Below are 23,555 nucleotides of genomic sequence, written 5' to 3'. Positions count from 1 at the left end.
CCTTTTACACCTTTTATTCTGCTGGTAACTTAGTCCATTAAACTGTTTTCCTCTTCACTGCTCACAACCCTCTACCCATGTGTGGAAAACATGATCAAATGTTCAGTGTGGCTGCCACCGACCTGATTTATCATTTATACATTGATAAGAAGAAACAACATTTTAGCAGTGAATGGACTTCATAGAAGATTCATTACTCTGTTAGACAATAAGTGTTTCTTATTCAGTGTCTGAAGTGCAGATCGAAATCCATTACACATAATGACTGCACTCGTCTTACAAAGAAAATGCTGCTTTTAAATAGAAATGCTTGCTGCCTATGCAAAACAAACAAAATCTTTTACCTGAGACGTGTGTACAATAATAATTTAATAATAATTTCAATGCATCCATTAGAAAGAAAACAAACACAAAAACCCCCTGAGGCTAACAGCTTCAGGACCTTGCGAACAGCACCGAGAAATCCTGTACATTTTTAGGATTCTGTAGTCTAAGAAGGTAAAAAAAATGTATGCACAAAAGATTTTTTCTGTGCCCATGAGGCACTGGTCTGTATTTAAATTAAGATGTATATTTTTAAATTCAAAACATGTAATATCACCATTCTGTTATTTGGAGAGTGCTATAATGCCAGCTGCAGAACAAAAGGTATCAATGAAAAAACAGTTTATTTCAATTCAACACTTTAGCAAACTCAGTTTTAACACAGGACAGACCTTTCAAATCCTGATCTTGATTAAAATAAACAACCCTTTTAACAATTTACTCTTCAAAATCTGCACAACAATTTAAAGCTGGTATTTTCCTTCTTCCATTTCAGTGGCACACTGGACATTGCAATGCAGAACCACATACCACACACTTATTGTCAGTCTTGCACTCTGTAGGAGTGGTTCTGATCCATTGCTGTGAAGAACAGGCAGACAGCAGCTGTGATGAACACATGCACTCCCTCATACAGCAGCTTTGGCGAGAAGACGCTCCATATGAACAGGTGGTAGCGCAGACCTGTTACCAAAACAATGTAGATGGCAACTGGAATTGAACGCATTAGGGCGTAGCAGAAACAGCCATGACCCACTGCTGCAGGATTCCTGGTAACAAAAACAGAGGAGTTCATTCTCAGGCAAACTCAGACAAGACATTGGAGTTCCCCCACTCTTTAGCATTATTTCACAAGGAGTATTCAGAGATCTCCACTTTGTGTTAGAAAACTGAATGTTAATGTAACAATGAACTAAGTAAGTTTGTTCTTGTCACCTCTATATATCCTAGAATGTGTATGTCGGTGTAAGCATAGCAACTGTCATTGCAATAAAGGTGCCCCCAGTAGTTCACCTCACACTTCAATTGTTCTGTGCTTTAATATATTTTATTCTAATTGTCAAAGTCTCTATTAAGCAGTTTCTAGACAGCTTTGTCTCCTGTTGGCCTTACAATGCCTTTCCAGAGAACCTGAATGGTAAGAGGAAGAGAGGACTTCAATACTCTTCACAAAGCTTCCTAGCCCATTCAACAGATAATCGGAAGGAGTCTGCAACCCCCTTGTAAAGAGCATAAAATTTGTCAGAGTACACTGCTGTCCATAGCCACCAACACTGTACAAAACAACATAGAAATGGTGCTATTGGAAAACTTTGCAAAGCTAACTAACATGATATTCTCCAAAGAATACCATATTCTCAGGCTCACAGGAGTGATACACTGCATTCCTGTCACAGCCACTTAGCTTAGCTGGGTCCACTGCATCCCAAGAAATGTCAGCCCCATATGTAACCTACATGGTCCAAATTTGCCACACTGTTTTATTTTGGTGGGTGACAAGAATCAGGTGAAACTGGAAGTGAAAAGGTTTTCTGCACTTTGATTGTCCTCCCTCTCCTGAGGCACCAACCTGAAGCCATGATGCTGGGTTGGCACCTGTTCAATTTCCCCAAAATTCATGTGCAGAGACTAATTTACACCAAATTCAGATGTTTACCCCTTCAAACAAAAGGAAGGAAAAAACTGTTTCACTGGAATAATAAGCAGAACATTTTCCTCTCCCATCAAAATATTTTACATCATCAGTTCCCAAAAGAACACACTGGCAAAGAGTGGAAATGTTTTACAGTGAAATCCTGATCTGAGAATCTGTTCTGCTCCTCCCAGTTTTTAATACTAATCTTGTTCCAAGTAATAAAAATTTAACATGGCTAGCACTTCTGCAAGATGTTAATTAGTCACTTATGACTAAGTAAGCTACAGAATGCAGTATTTTACATAAACCACTAAACTTCTTACTCTTTGAATAAAAATAACTGGGATACAGCCCTATTTTCCAGCAAAGTCAAGATTTAAATTACCAAGGCTTTCAGTAGAAGGAAGAACAGGTCATGAAAGCAGAGTTATAAAATCAAGAACAGCAGGCATGAATGACTGAAAAACATACATTCAGTTCACAGAAAACTATCTCCCTTGCTGCTTAGCCAAGGAAACTGAGACATGGGACTGAACTAGACTGCTTCCTGCTTCTGCATAACTATCTTAATCGTCAGTGAACTTGTATAAATAACCAGCTTTATGTTTAATAACTGAGTCTGTTGGCAAGGATTAAACAAAGTGCAGTTCACTCAGTCTTAGCTGTTTTCATGCTGGTAATGAGTAAAAATAGTATTTGTAGTAAAAATAGTATTTGTAATAGTCAGATGACCACTGAATAAAGAGAGGAAATGGCTTTTCCATCAGACAAACAGGCATTTTTTAAACCATTTTCTAGCGTTAAAAAATGCACTTGATAGACCATATAGATGAATCCCCAGGTCAATGATACAATTCCTTCTGTATTCTGGTATCATAAAAATAGCTAACTGTTTTTACTTATAAGGTACCTTTACTTACAAAAGCTCTCAGTACTCACCTCAGCTCTCAAGATAACATCACACCTACCCTTCAGAGGGAAAACTTGGGCAGTTTCACAGTATAATGCAGTGGTGCAATTTAGAGAAGGCAACAAAAGCACACTGTATCCACAAAGTTAAACTGTTAGTGGGATTCAACAGCAGAATAATTGGGTTTATTTCAGAGCTGGTGAAAGCGTTCACACATGCATTGCTGCAGACAGATCACTGGAATGACTGAGCACAAGCAGTTAGACCTATTTGGCCATTCTGATCCTAAAGCAACAACTTAACTCTTCAAGCACATCATCATTCTTTCCTCTTGCTTCGTCCAGGGACAAAATTTGAACAGCTAAGAATTATGCCTTTGTGTGCTCCTTCTCCTCATCCCACAGACACAGTAACCACAGCATCTCCAGGCCACAAGGCAGGCAGCAGCCAGGGATCAGGCAGCTACCGATAACATGACCATGACAATCCGAGTTATTCCAAATGAATTCATCAGGAGAACAGAGAAGGCTGGATGTGGGATGCCACTCATGAATCCTAACATTTATGATCTGGATCAGCCAGTAATGAATAACCTTGCAAATTCTCAGTGCTGTTTCAATTAAAATAATGGAAGACTACAGGATACATCTAAAGTATCAACATGTAACTAGTCCATACTGAACTGTCTCTTCAGCAATTAATACCTTTCATTATTTAAAGGAGAAGAGCATAGAGAGATATAAACTGTGCACACTACCTCCATGTTCTGACAACACCAGCCCACTACTAAGGCCTCTGCACAATGCACGAGTAACAAAAAGGAATATTCAGCCTCTAACATTCAGCTCATTTAGGAAGTTAGCTTTATGGGGACTTGAAAGAGAAATCCATATGTGTTACAGCTGACAAAGCATATCCAAACTTCATGTGAGATACAGGAAAAAACAATGTCTTTGGAGACTTCTGAAGCAAAGAACACTACAGACACAAATCATTAAACATGATGTAATTAGAATGCAAACATTAAGCACGGCCTAGAGAACATACTGGCTTTAAACAAAAACTGCCTCTTTTAATGGAAGATATTTAATATGTACAAAACTATGGCCCAGAAACTGTTACATTAATAGGTTTGCTGCTTCTTTGGATATCCTAAACCCTAAATGTCGATGTTTTGTCAACAAATCTTTCACCTCTCAATCCATCTCTAAGGTGCCGCTAAAATGAGTAAATACAAGGCTTGCAAAATGAAAAATTATGATGCAGAAAGAAAGAAAGAAAGAAAGAAAACTCTTTTCTTGTGAAAACATGTCTCCTAGTTATATAGGATACTTGGCAGCTGATGGCAACAAGTTTTGTAGCTTAAAAATCAAGGAAAAAATCTCCACAGACAGCCCTACAAGCGCATCCACACGGATTTTAAAATACACTAGTTTACAGTGTTCCAACCCTTCTTCCAACACACCATATCAAATAAACAGTTTAGAAATATGCAAGTATATGAGGGAGGAATACCCCAGTATTGTCACTTTCCTAGGTTGGAGGAGGAGGGTCATGTCTGGAGGGTTTCAGTATGAAAAGTGCTGAACCCTTTCAATGCAAGTTACCCTCCAGCATTTTTGCCCTTCCATCCCCCCTTTTCTAGATGAATATCACTGCCGAAGTTATCTCCTACTGGAGATACTGAATTTGCCTAATTGAAGGCAATTTTTACTGTATTAACATTTTCTACAGTATTAAGCATCACTTTTTTTTCTAGGCATTCTGCAGTTTCAAAGATCTCCCTGTTTAGTGCCCTCTGAAAAATACTTGGCTTTTTGGTCATCTGCCCTGTATATACTTATGAAGGGTTGCACTCAGAAACAAACTCTGTAGCACACCAAATGTTTCCAACATCTTAAGAGTATCTGCAATGTGTAAGAAATTTCTCTCATCTAAGCAAATATCAATCAGTTCAGCAGCAACAATAAATTTGCTATGTCTCTCCCACATGTCCCACTCTCACCTAGTATAATTCTACAATACTATTTTAGATTATAGAATGCAATCCTGGATTGTCATGGAAAAACACTGTATTTTTAGCAGTTTCAAGGGAATCAACAGTCCTCTGGAAATTTACATAATCAACTCTGGTAGAGATTACCAATCAGAACAACATTTTTAATGCTATGAAGTCACAATTTTTGTCACCACACCCTATCAATGGATAGATGCCAAAAATGGTGGTTGCCAGCAAGATAAAAGGGCTGTAAAGTATATTCTGTTACCATGGAAATGATGGAACTTGGGGATGACTGATTTTTCTCTGCCCTCTGCATTCTCTCTCCCAGTAAGAAAGGCAGAGAAGGTACAACTACCCAAGCAAGGTCATGTCTGTGGCAGTTAAGTTATTGGGGACTGTAGCCCATGTGGACTGCAGGAAGGGTTCAGCAGGTTCTCACAAAGATTTAGCTGTAAAAAGCTATTAGGACTTGCAACTTTAATTCTCTTCATTTCAGCACCAAGAGTAGGAAAAATAGAATTGTATCAATGTTTTTTCCTGTTCTCACTGCTGGCATAATCAGTTGCACTGTGGGCTTCATGTCAGCAAAATAAGCTAAAAAAGCCATCCTAACATGAAAAACACAAATCTTAAGTACTTCAAAGCCCAGCACTGGGCAATTTTTTGTACTCTTCCAAAATTCACTTAACACTTTGGAAGTCTTCCAGTAGGAAAAAAACCCAAAGCATTTTACACTGGTGTCATACATGCAAGGAATAACAAGGAAATTTATAGCTTGATTTTCTGTTAAGGTGCATCTGCAGGCTTTCCTGCCCATCTTTGTAAACAAACAGTTATTCTTCATGATCATAGCTAAAAAGGTAAAGAAAAATTGCATCACACAATTGTTACTGACAGATGGGATCTGAAGAAATTTAACACAGACTGTTAGTGTCCACGTTATTCAATTAAATTCAGACTTAACAGGTTAAAATATACCAGTATAACAAGGCATTTCTAGAAAGATGAAGCACAATTTTTAAAGTATGGGTAGGAAACTGGCCAACAAGGCCACAAAGGGTGGTGATCTGTGCTTTTTACTCATTGTGGCACCCAGTCACAGGTGTAGGGTCCCACAGTGAATGTTACTGAACCCCAAACTGCTCAACATTTCCATAAATTATCTAGGTGGTAGGACTGAAAGCACCTCCATTGATGTGCTGTTGACACTAAACTGGGCATCAAGGTAGAGACATCAGAAGCTGTCTTACAGTGAGATCTGGTCAGGCTACCGAGACCCGTATGAAGCTTAACAAAGACAAATGCAAAGTCTTGCACCTGGTCACAATGTCCAAAGGGCCCAGTAGGAGGCCTAGGATGCATGTGGCTGGGGAACAGTGTTGTCGAAAGGGACCTGGGGGTACTGGGGGACAACAAGCTAAACATGAGTCAGCAGAGCACTGCTGCAGCAACAGGTATCATGTCCTGGGCTGCATCCTCAGGGGCATGACTAGCAGGGAGAGATGTGATTATTCCACTCAACAGAGTGCTTGTTGGGCCATGCCTGTAGTACTATGTTCAGTTCTGGTCCCCACCCTTCCAAAAAGACATGGACAGGCTGGAGAGGCTCTCAAGAAGGACTGGAGAGGATGAAAGAGCTCTGGTAAGACTGTAGGAGTTAAGTCTCTTCTTCATGGAGAAGGCTCAGAGAGACTTCATCACAGCATTCCAGTACTTAAGTACTTAAAGATGGCTACAAAGGATGGAGGTGCTCTCCTCACCAGGTAGTACATGGAAAAAACACAGGGCAATGGGTAAAGTTGCACTGGGAGAGGTTTCAGTGTAAGAAAGACATGTTCTAGAGTGAGAACAATCAATCACTGAGACAATCTTGCCAGGGATGCGGTAGAGTCCTCATCACTGCAGATTTTCAAGAAAAGACTGGACAGCATGCTAGATGATCTCATGGAGGCTCCTGCTCCCAGAAAAGGTTGAACCAGATGCTCTTTTAAGGGCATCTCCAACCTGGGGTGCCTTCTTTGGTTCTGTGAAGCAATGCTCACTTTTCTGCACTGAGGGCAGAGTCAATTCTTTCTTGTATTTTTCCACTACAGTAACTATTTTTAAACTTGCGACTTAAATAAAATAACAGCTCTCTCCTCAAATTACTCCTGCCATCCCAGTAACACATACATTCAAGAAGAATTTGTTAACTTCAAGAAAAGGTGTGAGAAAAGATAGAAAAATCCTAGATAAATGCAGAAGGACAGTATCTCATGTACAGTCCTATCCACAGCTACCAGAACCAAGCAGTCAGTTATGTTGGCCATAGAGCAGAGGAGAAAGAAAACTAATGGTGAAAAAGGAAAAAACTGTAATAATACTAGGACTAGGCCAATACCAGCAAAAGTACAGGTTACATCTAGAAACATTGCTACAATAAAGAAGTATGTAAGCAAAAGCCTACAAATATGACCCTCTCCTTCCAGAAGTGTTCTTCTGAATAACTCTGCTTCTGCTTGAGCAGCAGCATAAACCACTCAGAGTCCAACATCATCATGCAACTCTTGCTAATTTAAGAGGGGAAACAAAGTTGGTACTATGCTCCAATCTGTGTCAGAATAAAGAGGAAGGAATACACAAAGTACTGAAGAGAAAGGAGGTAATTTCTTCAGTGCACTGTGTATACTTCATGCATTGTATCAGAATATTGCTCCCAACTTTCTTCACAGCTTTTTCTAGCACAATGCACAGCACATTCATCTTCAGAGACTCTATTTCTTGTGGTGCAATGAGATATCTTCCAGGATTACACAGGAATACTCTTACTAAGCCCAAGCATAGCATCATACACACTTTTTACTTTGGTACGTTTATAGGAGTGTTGGACTTCTTAGTAATTCAGCTTTGTGCAAATTACTTTTAAGAACAATACTCAATTAGGATAAAGACTGGAGAGCCCCACGTACTTTCTCCTGAAGACAAAATGGATTACAGCATGACCTGTAAACCCATACCCTAAGATCTGTGCAAAGGATGAGATGATGCTAACACCATTACGCATAAAAGGAACAGTAAACAAAAATGGTTTCATCTCGGGAAGTAATTAATCGCAAGACAATCTGATTTTTGATGAAGATACCTTGATTTAGTAGCTGCAGACCCTCTTCCTCCCTGGACTCTAGCTGAGAGGACAGAAAAATCAGCACAGGATTTTTTATGCCATAGTTTTGGTGATACTGTAATTGTAATCCTGGCTCTGAGACAGAAAACGTAAAGCAGACAGGATACAACTTTCAGAAGATTGCAGATGTTAATTTGCACTTTGAGTATGGGGACGGACAGACGGACGGAAGGAAGGAAAAGAATGGAAAAGAGGCTAATACAAAGGTGGAAAGAATGTGCATGAAGGAAACTACACATGCAATGGAAGTAAGATAAGGAAAGTGGAGAAACTGGGCAAGTGAGAGGGTGGGGAAGAGCATTGGAGAGAGAGAGGGGAAGTTAGATGAGCAAAGGCTGGCATGAGAGGGAGATGACATGGAGGTGAGGTGGAGAAAGAAGGGAGTGCAGAAAAAAGGGAGAGAGGGACAGATAGGAAGAGAGCGAGGTAAGGAAAAGAATGGATGGCTGTGGGTGACATGACAGTGAGTAGAGGGAGTGTGAGAGCAATGAGGGGACTGAGGGGAAAGGAGGAGAGAAAACAGGATTGAAAAAGAAGGCACTAAAGAGGAAGATACAAAGGTGTAGTGGAACAGAAATGGCAGAAGGAGCGAGCAAAGACAACAAGACATGCAAAGGAAAGAAGGAAAGTGAGAATGAGAATTTCAGAGACTTGGAAAGGAGCATGTGGGATAGACAGACTGACTGAGATCCAAAGAAACATAAATAGAAGCAGGGCAAAGAAAGCCAGAGTGGAATTGGGAGAGAAAAAAGATCAGACAGAAAAGAGTGAGAAGGGAATAAAGTCAATCAGGCAGATGGGAAGAAAAGCAAAGGTAAGAGAGCAAGCAAGGTGGAAAGGAGAGTAAGAGGGAAAGGGCAAGCATAGGCAGAGACTGACAGGGGGGAAACAAGAGTCAAGGACACAGAAAAGAGGTAGCAGGTAAGACAGCAAGCATGACATGAGGTAAAGAAGGAAAGTTGCATGAGGGAGACATAAAAATGCCCAGAACAGCAAGAAATAGAAGCAAAAGAGGATGTGCACAGGAGAGAGGAAAGCCCTCACATGCAAGAAGAGGCAAAGAGCTTGACAAAAAGAAGAAAGAGGCACAACAGAGAGGGAGCACAAGAAAGAAAAAGAGGAAAAGTGCATGTAAGAGAAAGGGACAGCATGTGTATGTGCAAGAAAGTGCTCAAAATTAATGAAAAGAACACACAAGAGAGCAGAATTACACAAAATCTGTAAGAAACTAAAAAGCAGACACAAGAGAGTTAGAGAGAGCATGCATAAGGGGGGGAACAAAGCAAAACAGAAAGTACAAGAGGTAAACATGAGATACAAGGAAACTCTGACACAGAGAAAGCATTAAGAAGGGAAAGTGAGACTGTTAACAAAAGAAAGTGGAAGGCAGACAAAAAGTGAGACATCTGCCATGTAACACATGTGAAGTACAGGGGAAGGTGCAGACAGAGCAAGGAAACAGGCAAAAGAAATAGGGAAAGCATGATGAGACAGCAATTGTAATAAGGCATGTGACAGAGAAAGGATAAATGTGCCTTAGAGAAAGAAATCATAAGAAGAAAGTGCAGGAAAGCACATCAATGAGCAAGCAATGGTGCAGGAGAGAGGACATGTATTGTGTGCCAGGGAGGAAGGAAAAGCTCACACCTTAAAGGAATCCTGCATGACAGAAAAGTGGTTAGAAGAGAGAAAGCGGAAAAGAGAAATCAATAAATTATTGGAAAGTGTCAAGAGGGTCTGAGAGAGGAAGAGATGCACAGGACAGAGGTAAAGCACATAAGAGAGGACAGGAAACCTCTCATTACAGGAAAGTAGAGAAAGCATGCAACAGGGACTGAAATAGGATCAGACAGATATTGAATCAAGAAGGAAACTATGTGAGAGGGGAAATAGTCACAAGAGGGGAACATATGTTGAATGAGAGACACCAAGAGAACGCAAAAGTGATAAATATCCACAAGAGAGACAAGCGAGGCTTGAGCAAACAAGGTGAAGTGTGTATGAGAAAGTGAAAGAGCCTATCAGAGAGGGAATGTGCACGATAGAGCAAGAAACCGAGGAAGGGAAGGCACATGAGAGAAGTATGAAAAGTATGAGGGAAGATGAAAAACATCAGGGAAAAAGAGGGAAAGCATACCAGCATACTGAATGTGTCTGTGGGTGTGTGCATATGGGGAAGCAAGAGAGAAAATGAGAGTGTGCACAAGAGAGAGGAAAGGTGCAACAGAAAGAATGAAATGGTGTCAGAGGGGAAAGGCAGGGGGAAATGGATGAAAAAATGAGAGGGAATTTATGTATAGAAAAAACAAGATATTTTTATTAGGAATACACATGTGGAAAATCACAAGCATGTGACAGAACAGGAAAGTACACAAGTGAGAGGGAAAGTTACCAAGTCAGCACAGGGAGGAAGGAAAACAGCTGCATAAGGGAGGGAAACTATGCCCAAGAGAGGGAAAGTAAAAGCGAGAGGATAAAAATAATCAATAGAGAGAAAGCAGAAGGCTGTGAGGTGGAGAAAGTGTACCAAAGAGGAAAAATACATGCAGAAGAAGGGGGACGTGCTATAGAGAGAGAAGAAAGGCATGGATGCAAGGGAGTGGAAACTTGAGAGATGAGGAAACCAACAACAGAGTATGAGGCAAAGAGGGAGTGGAAGTATAAACAAGGGAGAAAAGTGTACAAGGGCATGGAAGGAAAATTGCAGTAGACAAAAGGAAAAGTACCTGCAACAAAGTAAAGGCATGAGAGAGGGAATATTCTAGGAACTGAAAGCATTAACTAAAAGGAAAGCATAAAAAATAAACAGGGATGGAATGTGTAAAAGAGGGACAGAAGGCACGAGGAAAGAGGAGAAGTGGGGAAGTGAAAGAGCAAGTGAAAGCATGGGGAAGAAAGGGGCAGTGGGCATGAACTTAGAAAAGTACAAGCAAGAGAGATTGGGATATTGTTCAACCGAAACTAAACGTGGTAAAGGGAAAGCATTAACGACAATGAAGCATAAAAGAGAAACAAAATGTGTGAGAGAACCCACAAGAAAAGGAAAAAAAAAAGTTATGAGCGCAGTAGTGATAAGGAAGAGCATATGCAGAAGAGTAGGAGCCAAGGAAAGCATGGTAGAAGGGGAAGCCCTGTGAGGCAAGTGCGAGAACACAAGCAAGAGATAGAGGGAAGTGTGTGAAAAAGTAAAAGAGGGTAAGAGTGTGAGAGATGTCTGATAGGGGGAGCCAAAGGTACAGTGGGTGGGAGGGAAAGGATGTCCAGAGGGGGGTGAAGGGAGTGCAAGGGAGAGGGAAAGACCCGAAGACAGACAGACGGGGAAGGAGCATGTGGGAGTGACAGAACCTGTGTATGCCAGTGAGTGCCAAGGTGCGTGAGAGGCAAGAGTAGGGAAGCAAGAGAGGGAGTGTTACGGCGAGTTTTGGAGGGAAAGTGAGGGGGCATCAAGATGAATAAAATTGTGGAGGAGAGGAATGCAAGAGAGAGGGAACTAGCAAGCAGACAGTGAGAGGAGTGCTACTGAGTGAGAGACACACAGGAAGCACAACCAAGAGTGACAGCATGTGCAGGGGGTAAAGTGCAAGTGAGTTACATGAAGCATGCAAGGGAAAAAACTACAAGCTGGCAAAGTGAGAGAGCATGGTAGGGGGAAGAGTGTGGGAAAGATGGGGAAAAACAGGAAAGCATGTGAGAGAGGGAAGGAAAACAGGAGGATGAGAAAGAAATAAAGAAGGGAGAAGAGGAAGCAAGTAGAGATAATAAAAGATCAAAAGAGGCAGCATGAGAGAAAGGGAGGAAAGGAAGACAGGAAATTGAGAGTATGAGAGGAAGTGCAAGCAGAAGAGAAAACTGTGTGCCTTGTACAGCAATGCAAGAAAGCGGGGCAGCAGAAGAGCAAAACAACAGAGAGGGCAAGGGTGTGCAAGAGAAAGATGACACACAGTTGAGCGAAGGCATGGAAGTGAGAGATAGCAAGCAAGAGAAGGAGTCAAAGTGCATCCAAGAGAGAGAAAATGCACATTCAAAAGAGAGGACATGAACATCCAGGACAGCAGTAAGGGCATATAGCACAGAGGGAAACATACTGTGAGAGATGTAAAGCTAGAGGAAGTGTGAAAGGCAGCAAGTGGGACAAGGACAAAGAGCAATAGGAGAGGGACGTAGCAAGCTAGAGGGGGAAAGCATTACCCAGAGACTAGAAGCGTAAACAAGAAGGAAATCCAAGAAAGAGAAAAAATATGAGAAAGGTGGGAAAGCATGAGAGAGAAGGCTAGTGAGAGAAAATGATTTGACACGAGATAAAAAAGGAAACAGTAAAGCACAGGGGAAAGAAAAAGCATGCAAGGGAAGCGATGTATTAGAGAGTGAGCACGAAGTGCATGCCCAAGACAAAAAAAACACATGCCAGACAATAAAACTGAATGACAACAGGAAGGAAGATGTGCGTGAGAGGGAGTATGAAGATGGGAAAAGGGTGTGAGAAAGTGCGAGGTGAGGAGAACATGACATCAGTTAACCACAGTAAGTTCAGGGGAAGCACACGACAGAGAGAGGCATGGCAGGTGAAAGGGAAGCAAATCGTGTGCTGCTGGGAAAGTGTGTAAGAAAGATGAGGCAAGTGACAGAGAGGGTGGGAGTTGAAGAAAGAGAGAGGTAAGGGGGAACTGAGGACAATAAGAAAGAGGGAATGACGAGAGAGAGAAAGCTAGAGAAAAAAAGAAGGAGCAAGATAGAGGGATAGTGAGAGCAAGAGAGAGGGAATAATGACACTAGACAAGACACCACAAGTGGCATTGGAAGTGCAAACACGAAGGGTAATTTTGTGAGATAGAAAGCATCCAAGAGAGGGAGGAAGACACAGAAATGAAGAACAGTAATACACGTGAGCGAGGGGAGTGCCAGAGAATAAGAACAAGCAAGGAAAAGCATGCACTGGAGATACTGTAAGCATGACAGGCAGAATTCATGTGAGAGGGGAAACACATGAGAGTGAGGAGGATGCGAGAGAGACAGACAGGCACAAGGTCCACCACACAAGGGTAAAGGGCACAACAGAGAGAAGTAAAGGGTGTGGGAAGCCTGTGAAAGGGAAACTGTGAGGAAAAAGAAGTGCAGAAGAGGGAAAGAAGCAAAGAACAAGAAAGGCAAAGCAAACAGGAATACCAGGAGGTGAAGGGAGGAAAAGAACAGGTAAAAGTGGAAGCAAGAGGAAAATGAAATCAAAAGAGAGAAGTGTGTGAAACAGGGATGAAGTACATGAGAGAGGGGGATGCGAGATGAAGAGATTACAACAACAGACACTGAGACAGGGAAGCACCTGAGAAAGGGTAACTATACAGGACAGCAAAGGCAAAAGAAAAATGCCAAGTGAGAGAGGCAGAGTGAAAGTGAGAGGGAAAACACTAGAAAGAGTGAGGTAAGGCGTCTCTGAGAAAGAAGACAGAGGGGTGAGATTCATGAGAGAGACATGCAGATGGGATGAAGGAGACATGTGAAGTGTGCCAGTTAGAAAGGTAATATATGTAGGACAATGAAGGGAGAGAAGACAGGTGGAGGGAAAGGAGGAGTGCTGATGAGCACTGGGGGGGAAAAGGAACCAGAGAGAACGTGGCAACAGATGCAAAGCAGGAGAGAAAGAAGAAAAGCACATGTAAGAGACTGAAAGCACAGGCGAGAGGGAAATCACATCAGGAATGCAGGAGCAAGCAGGAAATCACATCAGAGAGAGGGCAAGTATGCCAGAGAATGCAACTGCATGAGAGAGAGGCGAAGCAAACCCAAAAGAGCAGGGAAGCATCTGAATGAGGCAAGGCAGGAGCACAACAGGCAAAGTGCATACAAGAGATGAATCATGTCAGATGGGGTGACCAAGACGGGGAATGCTTGAGAGAGAAATCTGTGAGGAAAGGGGAAAACAAGCACATCGAAGAGGAAAAGCATGCCTGAGGCTAATGGGCAAATGACAGAGATGAAAAGAAAGGGATAACAAGGAGAAAAGACAAGGATACTTAGAGAGAAGTAAGGGTAGCAAGCAATGGGAAGAGATGCAAGCAACAGGAGTAGGGGAAGTATAAGCAAGAGACTGTAAACATGAGCAAGAGGGAAAGCGCACTCATCAAAGTAGAAAAATGTGTCTGAGATGGAAAAGCACCCAAAGGGGAGGAAAGAATGACAGAGAGAAGTAAGAGTGGGAAGAAGGAAGTGCAAAAGAAAGTAACAGCACTCAAGAAAAGCAAAGAATGTTGAGAGAGGGGACAAAGGACATGTCAGAAGCAGTGTGAGAGAGGCAAAGAAAGTAAAGAAGGAAGACCATGTGAGAGAGTGAATGCAAAAGGGAAAATGCCTGAGATGGAGTAAAGGGTAAAGAGAGACACAGAGTGGGAATATCAAAGGAGGGATAGAGTGAGAGGGAAGGGAGGGGAGGAAAAAGAAACAAGAGATTGAAAGGGGGAAAGTGAGAGAAAGAAGGGGGTTGAGAAAGAAGGATTGTGGGAGAGGGGGATAGCATGAAAGAAGGTGGGGAAGCACAAGAGGCAAAATATGAGAGGCAAGGTACTAGCAGGAGAGAAAGGGATTGTGCAATAGAAAGCATGTTAGGGAGAGGAAGAGAGAGGAATAAGCAAGGGCAAGAGAAAGAAGAAGCACATGCAAGGCTGGGAAACTACAAAGAGATGCAAAGTGCATATGACAGAAAAAAAGCACCTGAAAGAGGGTAAGCTAAGAGAGAAGAAAGCAGACAACTTTGGGAAAGTATGGGAAAGGGAGCAAAAATAAGCCAGGGGAAAGATTATACAGTTGAAAGGTAAGCCAGAGACACAGAGAGAGCAAATGAGGGGGGTAGTAAGAAAAAATAAAAGTAAAAGGAAAATAAATCAAGCTGGGAGAGAGAGAAGAGTGTGGGGGAGAAAGGAAGAGAGTGGGTGAAGGGGGGAAGCAAAACAGATATATGGATATAAGGGTTATATATAAGGGTTAGCAAGGACTCATGCAAGAAACGGAAGCACAAAGGAAAATCACCAAGTACAGGAAGCATGAGCAAAAGGAAAACTGAAAGCAGGAGATAGGAAAATTGTGTAACAGGGAGAAAGCATGCAACATGAGGAAAGTGAGACTGGGCATGCAAGGCAGAGAAAGACAAAGCAAAAGAGTGAGAAGGAAACGAGAAAAAGAAACAGACAAGAGAATCAAAGCACATGAGACACAAAAGGAAAGCATAAGAGAGTGTTAAAAGTATGTGCAAGAAAGTGACAATGCATCCAAGAGACACACGGATAGTGCGGGGCATGCTGTGTAGTAGAGGGAGGGATAACGGACCAAAGAGAGGGCAAGACATGAGAAAGGGAGACTAAAAGTATAAATGAGGACAATAAAGGACGTTTCAGAGATGGAAAAGTATGCAAGGATGAGAAAAATGAAAGACTGAGCAGCAGAGCAAAAGAGGGAGAGGGAAAGTGAAGCAGAACAAGGAAGAAAAATGCAAAAAACAGGAAAGACAAAATGGGGGGAAGAGTGTGTCCAAGGGAGAAGACAAGCGAAGGGAAGGGGGTCAAGAGAAGGAAAGTGCATGGAGACACACAAACACACACCACAATGATGCAACATTCAGAGAGGCATGTAACATGAGAGAGAAGTGAGCCATCTATGAGAAAGGGAATGTGTGACACGGAGGGGTACAACAGGAGGGGAAAACATGAAAGGGAGCAGAAGCACAAGTAAAGGTGAGCTAGCTGGAATGTGTGCATGGAAGAGAGGAGAGAAAATATGCAAGACAGGGAGAAAGTGAGAACCCATGAGAAAATAAGCATGCTAGAGGGAGTGCTAGTGAGTGTGAGTGCCTCAGGGAGATGAAGAAAGCCAGACAGAGAAGAAAAGCAAAAGCAGGAGGGAAAGCTTACCAGAGAGTGGGAAAGTACGTCCAATAGAATGGCAAAGCACATCCAAAAGAGAGGGAAAATGTGTCTGAGACAAATGGAAAGCTCAGGAGAGAGTAAACAAGAGAGGGGGGAAGTGAGCAATTGAGAATGAAATAGTGAACAGAGGACAAATAAGAAGCCACAAGCATGAGTGTGAGAGCATGCACAAGAAAGCAGAAAATTCTCAGTGATGGAATAGCACGTGAGTCACAGGCAAAGACAGTTTGAGAGAGAGGTACAAGGAGGTGGGGGAACGAGGCAGTTGAAGACAGAAAACCAGGCAAAACAAAGTGAGTAGGAAGGGCAAGGGATGGGGAAAGGGAATGAGAAGATGAAAGGGAAAGAGAGAAAAAAGGGAAACATGAGAGAGGGACAGCAACAGATAGTAAGGAATAGCACAAGAACAAGAAAGCACAAGTATGAAAGTGCAAGTAAAAGAGGAAAACAGCCAAAGAAGGAATACATTAGAGAAAGAGGAAAAACCTATTCGAGAGAAGGAAAGCACATCTCAGAAAGAAGGGGAATTTGGAGACAGAAGAGACAAAAATACATAGGTAAAGTGAGAGAAAAAGAAAGATAAGTCCATGGGATGACAACAGGGAAGAAAAGTGAGGAACACAGAAAAAATAGAGAAGAAACATACAAGAGCATGAATGTTCACAAGAACGTAAGAGAAAAGGAAACCAAGAGAAAAACAACATATGTGTGAAAGGTAACATATGTGAGAGAAAGCAGGTGTGTTTAAAGTTGTAGGAGAGGGGAGGGGTCTGTGAAAGAGAAGGCTGATCAGAATGGGAGAGAAAGCACACCTACAAGAAGGAGACAGAGTTTCTGTGAGAAAGGGGTGACATGGCCAAGAGGGAGGCAAAGGTTGAGAGGTCAGAAGGAACTGACTGAAAAAAGCACACTGCTAAGAGAGAAAACAGGGAGGGAGAGAGACAAGCAGAAGGGCAGAGAGGTGTCCAGAGAAAGCCTAAGACAAGAGAGACAAAGGCAAAAGCTACACAAAGAGAAGAAAAATAAGAGTGAGACTGGGAGGCCATTTGTGAGGAGGGGAGGGAGAAAAAACTCATCTAAGACAAAGGGAAAGACCAATAGACAGATGGATAGAGAGCAGAAGACAGTGGGATGCCGAGAGCAAGAAATAGCAAGCAGTGTAGGGAAAGCACAAGGGAATGAAAGCATGAAAGAGAGGGAAAGTGCATGCGAGAATCTGTCAAAGAGGTGAGAAAGCACATGAGGAACGGAGAAAGTGAAAGAGGCAAAGCAAGGGAGAATGTAAAAAGGCAAGCACAGGAAAATACATCATGTGAGAAGCAAAGTGAGTGAGAGGCAAAACATGTCTGGAAGACAAGAAAAGCTGCGGAGCAGGGACACAAATGAGAGGAAAAGCCCATCTCAGGGAGAGGGAAAGATAAGACAGAGCAGAAGAAATGAAGGAAGAGAAGGAAAAGAGGCCAGAGAGACATAGATTGATGGGGAAGAGGGAGGCAAAAAGAGATGCAGAGAGAGATGGAAAGTTCAGGAAGGAGAGGAATGGTTGGGAGGTGTGATTGAGAGGGAGGGACAGCGAGCAGAAGGCAGAAGTACAGTGAGGCAGAGAGTGGGACAGCAAGTGAGACAAGGGGGATAGTGAGAGACAGAAAGCTGTAGTGAGAGAGACAAAGTGCAAATAGGGAAAAACTGGAAGATGAAAATGCATGAGAGAGAAGAATGTTAGACACTACAGCAAGAGAGACTAGTAGAGGAAAGCGCCTAAATCAACACATTGACTGCAAAGCACAGAGGACAAAGCTGCAAAATGCATTTGAGGGAGACAGAGTGGCAAAGCATGCACACGAGACAAAATTCACATGCACAAGAGGTAAAGCAAGAGCACAAAACACTGAGGAGAGAGCAGCAGAGAGAAAGAGAGAAAAAAAGAGAGAAAGGCAAAGTGCATGACACAAGAAAGCTCAAATGAGGGAACAGCAGAGCATGTGACAGGTAAAGCCCACATGGAAGACAAAGTGTGTGAGAGAGAAGCAACATGCACATAAAGATGACAACACGCAGAAGGGAATGAAATGTATGTAAGGGGAGAAGTGTAAAAAGGAGGGAAAATGCGTGCAAGAAGAACAATACAAGTGGAGGGAAGTACACACAAGACACAAAGGTCAAAGCACAAGGACAAAGTGACAGAATGAGAAAGGGAAGTTTGGAATTAGAAGAAAAAAAAGGTATGTGAGAGAGGCCCAACACAATACACAGGTGAAAGGCAGGAGAGGCAAAACATGCAGGAGAAAGCAAGCATTGGAGGATAGCAGGGAAAGCATGAGAGGGAACATTTAAGCAAAAAGCATATAAACTCTCTTAGGTCGGAAAAGACTCTTAAAAGATCTTTGAGTACAACCATGAACTGTCAAGTCCACCCCTAAACCATGTCCCAAAGTGCCACATCTGCACATCTAAATACCTCTAGGGGTGGTGACTCAGCTACTTCCCTGGGCAGCTTGTTCCAATCCTTGACAATCATTTCAGTGAAGAAACTTTTTCTTAATATCCAATCTAAACTTCCCCTGGCACAACTTGAGGCCACTTCCTTTTGTCCTATGACTTGCTACTTGGGAGTAGATACTGACCCCCACCTTGTTACAACTTCCTTTCTGGTAATTGCAGAGAGCCTCCTTTCCTTTGGGCTAAGTAATCCCATTCTCTCAGCTGCTCCTCATAGGACTTGTGCTCCAGACCCTTCACCAGCTCCCTTGCCCTTCTCAGGACATGCTCCAGCACCTCTATGTCCTTCCTGTACTGCGGGGCTCAGAACTGGACATAGAACTCACAGTGCAGTCTCACCAGTGTCAAGTACACTGGGACAATCCCTGCCCTGGTCCTGCTGGCCGCTCTAGTGCTGATACAGGTCAGGATGCCATTGGCCTTCTTGGCCACCTGAGCACTCGATGGTTCATGTTCAGCTGCTGCCAACCGGCACCCCCAGGTCCTTTTCCATCGGGCAGCTTTCCAGCCACTCTGCCCCCAGCCTATAGCACTGCATGGGGCTGTTGTGACCAAAGGGCAGGACCCAGCACTTGGCCTTATTGAGTCTCATACCACTGGCCTTGGCCCATCAATCCAGCCTGTCCAGATCGCTCTGCAGAGCCTTCCTGCCCTCCCACAGATCAACACTCCTGCCCAACTTGGTGTCATCTGCAAATTGACTAAAGGTGACTTGATCCCCTTGTGTAGATCACTGATGAAGATACAGATGAGGAACAGGCAAAGCAAAGCACATGAGAAAAAGGCAAAGCCTATCAGAGAGAGGGAAATACGGGTGCAGAGAGAGAGAAGAAGCCTCACAGTGAGAGGGGGAGGAGATGTGGGAAAGGAATAACAGAGAAGAGGAAGAGGAACAAGTGGAGAAAATGAGAGAGGGGAGAGAGAAGAGGAAGCCACTCTGTTTTGGGAAGGACTCAAGAAAGATGAAAGACAAATAGGAAATCCCAAAGAGAGAATAAATGCAAATCTAAGAGGGAGGAAAAGCAGGTTCAACGCAAGCCGAAAGCAGCGTATGGCTGGGGGAAGCTCTACAGATTTAGAAGAACTATAGAGATAGAAAGGACAGAGAACAAGTGGGGAGGAGAAAGCACAAGTGAGAGACTGCAAGCTCAGAAGAGGCGGAGTGCATGCAAGAAAGTATGTCTGTCAAGAGACTGGAAAGCATATAGAGGAGAAGGTAGAAGACAAAGAGGCAAAGGGAATGAGGGAGGGAAGTGCTACAGGAAGAAAAGGCATGTGAAAGAAGAAGGGTGGGAGAGGAGGACCCAAGTAAAATATTTACCATTGGACAGAGAGGGAGAGTGCAAGCAATTTGCATTTGAAAGTATTTGAGTGCATGTGAGAGCTGGAAATCTGTGAAACATGGCAAAGCATGCAAGAAAGGAGAAAAGCCACAGAAGGGAAAGGAAGACACAAAAAGGAAAAACAAGAGACAGAAGGATGCACAAGACAAAGACACAAGAGACCGAACATGTACAAGAAAGCAAGAGAAAAACAAAGCACATTGAAATGAGAGCGGGAGAGAGCATTTGCATGCCTGAAAAAGGGAGAAAGTGCATGAGCAAGGAGAGTTGCATGCATGAGACTGGGAAGCACATAAGGGGAGAGCTGCAAGACGAGAACACACAAAAGAGAAGAGAACTGGGCCAGCCAGGGGAAGAGCATAAAGGTGAGGGAAGCAGATGAGAGGGAGGGAGAAAGGTATGTGAGAGAAGGTAGAAAAAGCACATAAAGCAGGAAGAACATATATGTGAGAAGAATATATGGGAGGTAGAGAAAGTGACCAAGAGAAAGGGAGAAAAGCCACGATGGAGAGTCAGGGAGCCATGAAGTGTGAGTGAGGAAGAGCACGGGGAGGAAAGCTCATGCAGATGCACAAGATGGGGGGACGCATGCTTGCAAGGGGTCAGAAGCATGAGAGTGACAGGAGTGCACAGAGGAGGAGAACACAAGAGTGGGGAAGCCCATAAGAGAGAGGTGAGCATGGCAAGGACCACAAGTTCATGCACAAGAGGCAAGAAGCACACACATGTGGCAAGTGGGAAAAGTCTGCACATTAAAAAGGTGGGAAACCCAACCACGAGGGGTGATGAAAGCACAGCCAGGAGAGACAGGCAAAGTGCACAAGAAGGGCAAGCATCTGACAGGGTAGGAAAGCAAGAGGGAGTAACAACTGAGGGGGGTGGACACAAGACAGGTGTAGCACTAGACTGAGAGAGAGACTGGGACAGTGAGAAAGGAGCATGAACAAAGGTGTTAAACCACATCCAGGTGCCTCAGTTTGACTGGGGCACCTCATATGCATAACTAAATATTTACTCTTGTAATTCTGTGCCTTCCACCTTGGTCTCTCAGTCTACATGGAACAGTCTTGTCTTGATGCAAGTGTGAGAGGGAGAGAGGTGATGCACATGCAAGTGAGACAAAGTAAGAGAAACAGGTACAAAGTGTGTCCAAGAGAGAAGGGAAGTTTGGAAAGGGATGGTGTGGTGGTGGCAAGAGGATAACAAGAGAGGGATAGGAAATCAAGGTAAAGAAAGGGATAGAGAGGAATGAGAGGAGAGATAGCAAGCAAGAGATAATGAAGAACAGTGAGTCAGAGACAGTGGGAAAGCACACAGGAAAATGAAACTTCATTTTACAGCAGCACCAATCTTCACAGTCCTTCATCTACTATCAGCTGGGCTGACTAATCAACATTTTCTTACATGGCAGTGTAGAAAAACCTAATCCCTTTCATAATAATTTACTAAAATTCTGTTTATTGTGGAATGATGTGGTTTTTGAAAATAACACGCTGCATTACCACCTATTATCCTGCAATTTTGATGAAAGTTAGCTTTCCTTTGTTAAGTTTCAGTAGCCATAGTTCAATAACAATAGGAAGGACTGCCGTAAGTTTATTTACAGACAAAAAAACAATGTTTCATTATTATCTTTTCAGCTTTTCAAGTCTTTTTAGAGTCCTGCTAACAGTTTCTGACTGGACTGTCATTATTCTTTGAGGATACTCTGCATGCTTACCATTGGAACACAAATTTCCTCTAGGTTACCCATGTCCAACATTGTTAATACTGATTGTCTTAATGTATTCAGTACGCTCTGCATGTATTAACATTTAATGAACACTTTAAAATGTTGCTCTTTGTAAGAAACATTTGGAAATCTAACCATACAGGATGGCAGAAAAACAGTGTCTCACAACACAGAGGTTCCAAACAAAAATAAAGGACAAATACTATATCCTTTTGCACAGCAAAGTGGTACTGCATACCTGCACTCTAGGTAGTTGCAGCTCTACAGGTGCAATGAGAACTGACAACTCAGCTATGTGCTCTTGAGCATAAGTCACATGAAAACCAGAAGAACAAGAGGAAGAAGACAATGTAACCATGACAACCTCAAATCAGAGCTTGGGCAGAAATCAAAAAGATTTTCAGAACCCTTTCAAATCAGTATTATCCACAAAGAATAAGTGTTAGACTACTTAAATTATAAAGTATAGCTTTTTTGATGTTATTCGAAGTGGTCTCTACCTCAGACTGCAGTTCTGCCAATGAGAATAAATCTCATAGTAATGGCAATAAATAGCACCAGTAAGAGCATTTAAAAGCCAAGTGGATAACTCTACAACAACTTGGGCAGTAGCTAGCACGCTGGAGGACAAGATCTCAATTAGGGTCATCAGTCACTACTGCAAAGCAAACCTCATGCTGGATATGCTAACTCTACTGAAAATTAGATCATTATTTTTTAAGTTCCAAATCTATTTGGATGCTTACTTTTATCTACATAAAACAAAAATAACCTAACCTACCCCAAATCTGTGTATTTATAAATTCTGTGCACACACAACATTCCTTAATATTTACACAGAAGTGCTTCAGTGCCTAAAATTGGTCCATGGAACAAAACGATGACATTTATGTTGCAAAAGGCTTTGAAGCAATTTGTTATTTATTTATAACAGAGGCAACCCTATTTTGCTGGATCACTTTCCAATTAGAAAATACTTTCCAATACTGAGAGTCATGGCTGCCTGGAGGAAGTCTCATAGGAAAAGTCAGGGTCTTGACAACATGAAAAAGGAATGAATGAACAGGCATCCATCATAGAGCAGTAACAAAGTCCAAGAGAAATCTTCAGCCATTTATACAACGACAGCATCTCAGGAAAAATCTAAGTGAGTAGAATACTCTTCCAGCTGGTGGCAATAAAACCCCAGCCCAGTTTTAGGCAATCACTTCCAAATTTCCATGCATATCAACAAACAAGTAGATGACCTCTGTATCTTTTTTAAACATTTATTTAGAGAATGAGACTGCTGGCAGTACAACAGATAACAAGGATTACAATTCTAGAGAATGCAGCAGCATACACTCTTAGATGCAAACATTTTTTCAGCTTTAGTTAACCAAAGTAAGAGAGAATGGAGTTAAATAGAAGAATTAAAATCTACTTGTATAAAATCCTGAAGGGTTCAGTGGAAAATGTTTGGATTGTTCCTTTGTATTTAAGGAAGGCTGCACTTTCTACCTAGGACTCAAAAAGAAAGGTATATTGAAACACTCACTGCATGTCCAGCTTACATCAGAAAGAACAATTATTAATGAACTAACATGGGTAGTGAATGGGGGACTCGATCAATCAAACACATTAGGCTGAAGATGGCAAAAGCTGACGTTAACTGCTGAAATTCCTTTAGCTAGCACACCTTCCTAATTCTGTTTAGATTAGCATTATAAAAGAATTCACAGCAAAATTTAAGTTTGCTGTGCTGGAGTTCTACATTAACAAAGTCAAGGCATAACATTAAAGTTATGCAACTATTAACACCCTCCTGTTGGGCATGCATTCATTTTCGGTATCTGAAAGCCACTTGCTAATGTGAAAACACTGTTACAACGTTTGATAACTGAAGAAGAAAAACGAACAGGCACACAGGCTTCTAGTGCTAGGAAACGCCCACCAGTTCACCCTGACACCTAACTAACTAAATCAACTAAAACACAGATTTTAATGTGCTGGTAACCTGAAAACTATCACGATGCCTAACTGAAGAGTGGTAATTA

General features: G+C 42.4%; 1 protein-coding gene across 1 annotated transcript in view; it reads right to left on the bottom strand.

Annotated features, from left to right (window-relative positions):
* Positions 1-385: 385 nt before the first annotated feature.
* PIGG (phosphatidylinositol glycan anchor biosynthesis class G (EMM blood group)) overlaps positions 386-23,555 on the bottom strand; it is an 84,538-nt gene continuing 61,368 nt past the window's right edge. Inside the window, exon 13 of the mRNA XM_082300915.1 lies at positions 386-1,094. Coding sequence (XP_082157041.1) covers positions 869-1,094 — 226 coding nt within the window. The 3' untranslated portion in view covers positions 386-868. The remainder of the gene's footprint in view (positions 1,095-23,555) is intronic.

This window comes from Coloeus monedula (assembly GCF_965178545.1).
Source record: "Coloeus monedula genome assembly, chromosome: Z".
NCBI classification, from domain to species: Eukaryota; Metazoa; Chordata; class Aves; order Passeriformes; family Corvidae; genus Coloeus; species Coloeus monedula.
Note: the sequence above shows the minus strand (reverse complement) of the source record. Positions and strands in the feature narration are given on the sequence as shown.